The sequence below is a fragment of the Saccostrea cucullata genome, unplaced genomic scaffold, assembly GCF_032062105.1.
Source record: "Saccostrea cucullata isolate Sc308-1 unplaced genomic scaffold, CSIRO_AGI_Scuc_v1 ctg553, whole genome shotgun sequence".
In the NCBI taxonomy this organism is placed as follows: Eukaryota; Metazoa; Mollusca; class Bivalvia; order Ostreida; family Ostreidae; genus Saccostrea; species Saccostrea cuccullata.
In genome coordinates, this window is record NW_026927384.1 from 158808 (window position 1) to 167189 (window position 8382).

Consider the following 8382-nt stretch of genomic DNA (forward strand, 5'->3'; position numbering starts at 1 on the left):
AATGAACTTAATGAAGTCTTTTTTTTTGAGGGGGGGGGGTCTTTTGTGAATAATTTGTTCATATTTCAAATATGAAATCAATTTATGATCTTAATTAGTTAATGATTATTAGGTACACAAAGCGATTACTGGAATGTTAAGAATCTAGTTTCCTTCCCTTTGATAAGATTATGTCCAGTTATTGTACATGTACCGGTTAATCGGATTTATGAGAACATTGGCCATAGCAATGTTATACATTTATTGACTGGGTTCAAGGGCTAGGCCGAAGGCAAACAAACTGGTTCAAGGGCAAAACACAATTTGCTCAAGAACACAATAATTTTTTGTGATAGTTTTTTAAAATATTAATTTTATTTTGACATGCATGTATCCTGTGCTGGCTTCCCTTGTGTATATTTTATTTACCAGCTCTGAGGTTAAGCTCGGTCTATTCCATCACGGTCGAATACCAAGGAATGCAAATGAGATTTACCTTATCTCATCCATTGTATCCAGCAGTTTAATATCTCATTGATAGGTCCAACATCTTGCTCAAGGGTCAAACATCAATTTTTTCATGACGCTCAGTAAAACTCTTAAAAATATTGAACTTTTTTAGTGCAGATTTTTATAGGATCAAATTCTTAAAGGTATTACAAAATATCTTTGTATATGCACAGAAAGATGTTGATTACATGGGGCCAATAAATTTTTGTTGTCCTTGGTTTTTTACTTTTCATTATGATTTTTTTACCTATGAAATTTAATTTCAATATTTTAAAGACCTAGTTATTAATGAAAAATAAATATTATTCTGAAGAGCTATATGTGATACCATTTCACCAATTCATTATTTGTTATGTACAGTGTATACAAATTTGTATCATATTGTAACACACTTTGTACTATGCTCAACTTTTTTTAATGGAATAAACTTTAAAAACATTATATAAATTGTGTAGATAGGTGGAGCGCGTAGTAAAGATAAGAAAGTGTTTTGAAGAATTGAAAAATTTAAACTTGCAGAAAAGAAAAGATTTCCAGGTTTGCATATTACTAGTATCTCCAAGTTTATAATTAAGGAAGGACACCCCCCTCCCCATGAAGCTGTAGAGATCAATGCTAAAATGTATTCTAACAAGCAGGGGAAAAAGGCATCAGTTGTTTTTTAAGGGGGGCACTTGTAACATTGATCTATCAGTAGCCGCCAAATCTCAGATAAAGGCAAGTCAGTACAATGTAGGAAGCAATTTCAATAATGTCCTAAATTATTGCATTAATAATTGATATTCTCGACCGCTATAATGCTAAATCGCTACTTAATGAAAGAAATATATCATTAAGCGGTTGAGAATGTAGTAATGCAAACATTTATTGCATTGAGTGTTGCATTACAACGCAGTTTTATTTCTGACAATATGCGACATTTTATCTCGAGTGGTTGTTACAAAACGGATCAGAGATTCCTCGACAAGCAACATGTGCAAAATTATCAGAGCATGACAACATTATAAAAGGGGCATAACTGTATATTATAGCACCGATTTTCTATCATATATTGTAAATTAGCATGTGTTTTCTACTAGTATTTTAGGTCTGTACATGTATTTGCAAAATTAAATGAAAAAATAAAAGAATTTGTAAATTGATAGCTAGCTTCAAAATTTGAATAAGGCCTTCGCTTTCCTATTACATTTGTTGTCCCCCGCTTTCGCGAAAGCGAGGGGACATTAAATCTCATTCGTCTGTCCGTCCGTCCGTCTAGCTGTCTAGCTGTCCGTCAGTCTGTCCGTCCGTCACAAAAACTTTAACCTTGCCCATAACTTTTGATTTTGTGGAGCTATGATTTTCATATTTCATATGTGTATTCTTTGTGATAAGACCTTTCTTTGGGTACTACCAAATTTGACCTTTTGACCTTGACCTTGGAGTTTGATTAACTTTTACTCGAAAATTCCAAACTTTTACTTTGGCCATAAATTACTTTTGAATGGTAGGTACTAGGACTTTAATATTTCACATATTTATTCTTTGGGACAAGACCTTTTATTGGATACCAACAATTTTAACTTTTTGACCTTGACCTTGGAAATTATCGTACTTATGAAAAAACTATAACCTTGACCATAATTTTTGAACGGTAAGGGCTATGGCTTTCATACTTCACATATTTTATTCCTGTAAGAAGACCTTTCATTGGATACCAAGAACTTTGACCTTTTGACCTTGACCTTGGAGTTTTAACTACTTTTTAAAAATTATAACCTTGGTCACAACTTTTGAACGGTAGACACAAGGACTTTTATATTTCACATATGAATTCTTTGTGGCAAGACCTTTCAATGGATACCAACAACTTTGACTTTGACTTTGGAGATTTATGAACTTCTGAAAAAACTTTAAACTTGACCATAACTTTTAAACGCTAAGGCCAAAGTTATTTTATCTTTAGGTTTACGGATTTTTTCAACCAAAATATCCATTGGGTGGCGACAAAATAAAAATAAAAATAATTTGAAACTTTTTTCAAACGGAACATCACTGATTTAAAAAAAAAATCAAAAAACACCACCACCCTTCTTTTGAATTGGTAAAAAAAAAAGAAACATTTCCTAAAATTTGGAAAAATTATTTGTAGTAAATGAGAATCAAATAAAAGGAACTACAAACGATTTTACTGAAGGTTTACTTCAGATCTTATATGAAATCAATAAAAAATCTTTAGAAAAAATCTCTTTTGAAATATTAAAGATATATTGGAATATTAGGAGCATGACTTATATTCATTTATTTTCTTTCTTACTTTGATTAAGATTCATAATCTTGTATATTATATTAGTTATGAAGAAGAAGTCACAGATTATCTTTACTTCCAAGTTCTTTTAGTGAAACCCTACAATGTTGCCTATTTCCTTTTATTAGCATGACCTTATATCTATCTTCTGCTTCTGCTTCTGCTTCTGCCATGTACTGCCCACAATCAACTAGTTGATTATTATGGCATATGGCATCAATGGCGGTCAAAGTAAAATGTCAACAACAAGGCATGTATCTGGGACCTATAGCCATGATAACGATCTATTTTTCTGGTTATATCGATATTTTTATTGTTTCATACACTTATCACAAAACATTTAGCATGTGTCTGGGTTTGGGGAATAAAATTCAAGTTTGAAAAAACTTACAGTCTTTGTTTGCAATTTCGATAATTTTTGTCCATTTTCAACATATTAATTCCTAACTTTTGAATTGGAAGAAAAATATTACCAATGAGAAAAAATAGCGAAGTTATGTCATTGAAACAGCTGATATATTTGGTGGTTATTTTTATTTCCAAAAAATCACAGAAGATTACGTTTTAACAGGACTCTTAGGGGAAAAGAAATATTGCATCTCCCATAGTTTGCTCTTCTTTCGTTTTCTGTCAACAGTTTCTGGACATCGTGCTATTTCCAAGATATTTTAACTGCACTTCAAAATAAAGACATGCGTGCCGCCATATTTACACGCTTCTGTTTATAGTCACTGAAACGTTTTGAAAGAATGAGACGTTTTATTACATGTTTGGGACTCAGACGCATTATAAATTTTAAAACCTTGATGATCAGACATGAATTTTCCGGAAAATTACCAAAAGAGGTCATAAAATCCATTATTTTTATTTTCTAGAACCTGAAAAAATCGGGTCGGCGGATCCGTAAACCGAAAGATATAAAAACTGTGGCCTAAGGCTAGGGCTTTCGTACTTCACTTATGTAATTATTTTGAGAAGACCTTTCATTGCATACCAAGAACTTTGATCCTTTGACCTTGACCTTGGAGTTTTAACTACTTTTTAAAAACTTTAACCTTGGTCACAACTTTTGAACGGTAGATACTAGGACTTTCATATTTCAAATATGTTTTCTTTGTGGCAAGACCTTTCATGGGATACCAATAACTTTGACCTTTTGACCTTGACCCTTAAAAATAATATTTCACCCACAAAGACACCGAAAGCGGGGGACCACAATTCTTTGAATTTGCTTGTTGATTCATTTGTCCAAATGTTTAGATTTCAACAACTTCCACTAAAGCTACATGTATATATCGTCACATACCACACTGCCACGGCCCTCCTGTTTCAGTGCCATTCTAAGGAGACAGATGCCTGCAGACTCCGGACAGTGGCTTAAGATGTTTAAGATAAAAAAAAACATAGCTTATTCTTAAATATTAGGAAAATGAAATAAATAAATTCATTTCAAGATAGAAGTCAAATGAATCTATTTTTAAGGTGGTGATGGTTAAGGGGGGGGGTATGAAAAAATGTAAAAGAAACAAACCCTCCCCATCCCCGTTTTGAATCTATTTTTTTTTTTAAATATATATTTATTTGATGCTTCTATCAGATTGAGGAAAACTCATAACAATAATTAAATATCTTAACAAAGAGCTCGAATAGGAAGATATGGCTTTTCGTATAATAATATACGAAATAATATACGACTGCATAATAAAGTCGCTTAGTCTGCAATCAGTTGTACTTCTAGATTTCATAATATCGTGATAAATTTATCAGTCTTTGTTTTCATTTATTAAGTTCATGTTTGTCAATAAATACACATTAAATTAAAAAGAGAAATAATAAGAAGAATTTTAATAATAATATTGAAGAGAATGTTAAATAATATATTTGTCACTTTTCCAAGGCTCTGAAAATTTGGAAAGATGAGAAGAGAAAATGTTTACATATGTAGTGTATTTTATGTAAATAAACTAAACAAGAAATGAAACAACTTTGATAAAACTAATTCAATAAATGAAAACTTTAAAAATGATGGAGCTAAGAAGACGTCACCTCGATTTAGTACTTTCAGCACTTTGATTTTTTTACGCCCCAAAACTTGTAAAACCGAAAGTTAAATTTCCGGGAACTGCTTGGACGAGAAGTACAAAAAGCTGCAGGTAATTATCATCAATAAAATGTTGATAGTGTATGCATTTAGACTACGGGGTATGTGCCACATTTGGCAAAGCTTTCTTGGGGTGAAGATTTTCAATGTTACAAGTAGGCCTACAGGAATATTTTTAATTAAGTCTTCAGATTATATCTTTCAGGGGGAAAATGGCGTCTTCTTCTACTTGGGCACAGGACGTGATCACGTGTGATCTTTGTGACAACCCCACCCAGCAATTCTGTAACAGCTGCCAGGTCAGTTTGTGTGGAGGCTGTATAAATAAACATGTAGAAAGTCTGAAGTCTGAAACACATGACATTGTTCCTTTTAAAGACAGAAGAGAACGGCTCGTATTCTCCTCATGTGCTTCTCATCCAAACCAGAAATATGAAGGACATTGCCAACAGTGTGGTGTCCCCGTCTGCTTCAGATGTCTAACAGGTCCCCACAGGGGTCATGCTGTCATAGATATGTCAGAGGTGGTACAACAGATGAAAGAAGAAATCAAAAAAGAAACAGAAGAAATAGAGAATTTTATTTCAAGATTCACTCTAAGTGGAGCAGACATTGATCAGAAGATATCTAATATGATTGAAAAATTTAAAACAATGGAGAGAGAGGGAGAAAATCTGAGAAAAACCTGGCATAAAGAAGTAGACAACATATTTGACACACTACAATCAACCATTAGTAAAATGAAGGAGAGAAGACTCACAGCTCTCAGATCCCATCAGTCCAGGCTTCAGGATTCAGGGTCAAAATTAGAATTCATAATAAACGAAAACAATAAAATCCTGAAGTCCAATAAAGTGTCTGATGTTACAAGCCACAAATCAGAATTAAAGGATTTCAGAGACATTCCAACAGATGTTGATGTGAAGATTCCTTCCCTAAATAGCAACACAGTCCAGGGGAGAGAACTCAGCATAGAATTAGGAGAATACAAGGCTACTATTACACAGACATCACTATCCAGTCTGACAGATGAAGTCTCCATTTTATCTGTGAGAAAATTATTGGAGAATGCTAAAGTTATTGCTACCATTCGTACTGGATTAAAGCCTTTAGGTCCCATTATCTGTATTGAAGGCGATGAAGCTTGGGCTTGTGGTCAAGACAAGTTCATAAGACGTATTGACATACGTGGATCTATGAAGGAGAAGATCATCACCAAATGTGAACCTTATCCAGGTGATATTTCAGTGACCAGTCAGGGAGAACTGATAAACAGTTTTATGAAAAGTAAAACAGTGAACATCATCAGACAGGGGAGGATAGAGACACTGATTACTCTACCTCTGGGATGGCATCCAATGGGACTGTGTTGTACTAGATCAGGAGACGTACTAGTTTCTTTGCGTACTGCTGATGGAAGTCGTTATAAAATAGTCCGCTATCAGGGACAAACAGCAACACAAGAAATAGATAAAGATGACCGTGGACAAAATATATTTAAAGGTGGGAATGGTGGAGTTCTTATGAAGGAGAGTAATAATGGGGACATTTGTGCTGCTGATTTGAATGCCAATATAGTGATAGTGATGGACAAGACAGGAAGAGTCCGATTCCGTTATGATGGTACACCAGCCAGGAGGAATAATCCATTCCGACCTGTGTACATTAGTACAGACTCACTTAATCAGATCATAATAACTGATCTTAATAATGACTGTCTTCATATCTTAGATCAGAATGGACAGTTTCTAAAATGTATAGACAATTGTGGACTTCAGAGTCCTGCTGGACTGAGTGTGGACAGTAAGGGGAGGTTGTGGGTAGGGTGTTTTCATTCAGGTGATGTAAAAGTGATCCAGTACATGGAGTAAAATAAATATCTAATATATACATAAAAGTCAACTATGAATTTTTTTCATTAAAATGAGAAATGGGTATTTTAGTAGAATATGATACGAAGTGTGTGACAATATATATACAATTTTGAATGTACAAACTGTTTATAACAAAATATGAATGTGTAAAATGGTTTTATTTAAAAACTTTTGAAAATAGGGACCTTAAATTTATTATATGTTTTATCTTTTATTAATAATCAGATCATTTACTGATCATTAAATTTAATAAAGCAATCGTTTTCTTTCAGTGTAGAAAATGTAGCAGCTTTATGTAATCAACAATTACCTCATCATCGCAAACCATGGCAAAAATGTACGCTCCTCTCCCATCTGGAGAGAGCTATATATGCAGACTCCTGGCTTGAGACGATGCAATTACCTGTGTGGATACAATTTTATTAGTCTTATGAATGCTGAATCAATCTAATACTGACCATTCTTATCAAAGGGTAAAAAATAGACTCTAAATATTCTAGTAATCTCTATATGCCTGAATAATCAACAACTAATTTTAATATCTCTAATCCTATATGGGGTAACATCCTCAAGTAGTTTAGATTAAAGTCTGTTCAAATCATGACCCCCGGGGGTAGGGCAGGGCCAAAATGACCGACCAAAGTTTTACATAGAAATATATAGGAAAATTCTTTAAAAATCTTCTACTCAAGAATAGCAAAGGCATAATTCATCATATTTATATGGAAGCATCCTCAAGTAGTGAATTTAAAGATTCAAATTTGTTCAAATCATGACCCCTGGGGGTAGGGCAGGGCCAAAATGGCCGACCAAGGTTTTACATAGAAATATATAGGAAAATTCTTCAAAAATCTTCTCCTCAAGAATGACAAAGCCGTAATTCATCATATTTATATGGAAGCATCCTCAGGTAGTGTAGATTCAAGATTGTTCAAATTATGACCCCTGGGGAGTAGGGCGGGGCCAAAAGTCTGACCAAGGTTTTACATAGAAATATATGGGAAAATTCTTTAAAAATCTTCTTCTCAAGAATGACAAAGCCTTAATTCATCATATTTAAATGAAAGCATCCTCAGGGAGTGTAGATTCAAATTTGTTCAAATCATGACCCCTGGGGGTATAAGGTGAAGCCAAAATGGCAGTCCAAAGTTTTACATAGAAATATATGGGAAAATTCTTTTAAAATTTTCTTCTCAAGAATAGCAAAGCCATAATTCATCATATTTAAATGGAAGCATCTTCAGGTAGTGTAGATTCAAATTTGTTTAAATCATTACCCCCGGCGGTAGGGCGGGACCACAATGGCCGACCAAGGTTTTGCATAGAAATATATAGGAAAATTCTTTAAAGAATAGCAAATCCATGATTGGTCATGGGATTACTTTTGGATTTAAACTTTTCAATAATAAACCAATTTCTACTTTTTCCTTGCTACAGTACTCAGGTGAGCGATGTGGCCCATGGGCCTCTTTTTTATGGAATGTGAACCCTCTCTTCCCGGCCATGAAAAAAAAAATTAAATTGGTGCATGTTACAATGTAATGCAATGCTTTGACATAGAACACGCTTCAATAATGTAAAATAACCTAAGAACTAAGTTAATTCATTATTGAAAAATAGTGCTAATATTA

General features: G+C 33.6%; 1 protein-coding gene across 1 annotated transcript; it reads left to right on the forward strand.

Moving 5' to 3' along the window:
* The first annotated feature begins 4898 nt into the window (after positions 1 to 4898).
* Positions 4899 to 6930, forward strand: LOC134274307 (tripartite motif-containing protein 3-like). The gene is made up of 2 exons (XM_062756574.1): positions 4899 to 4929; positions 5083 to 6930. Exon 2 carries the CDS (start codon positions 5090 to 5092, stop codon positions 6746 to 6748), a length of 1659 nt encoding a protein of 552 aa, XP_062612558.1. The 5' UTR covers positions 4899 to 4929; positions 5083 to 5089; the 3' UTR covers positions 6749 to 6930.
* Positions 6931 to 8382: the final 1452 nt, after the last annotated feature.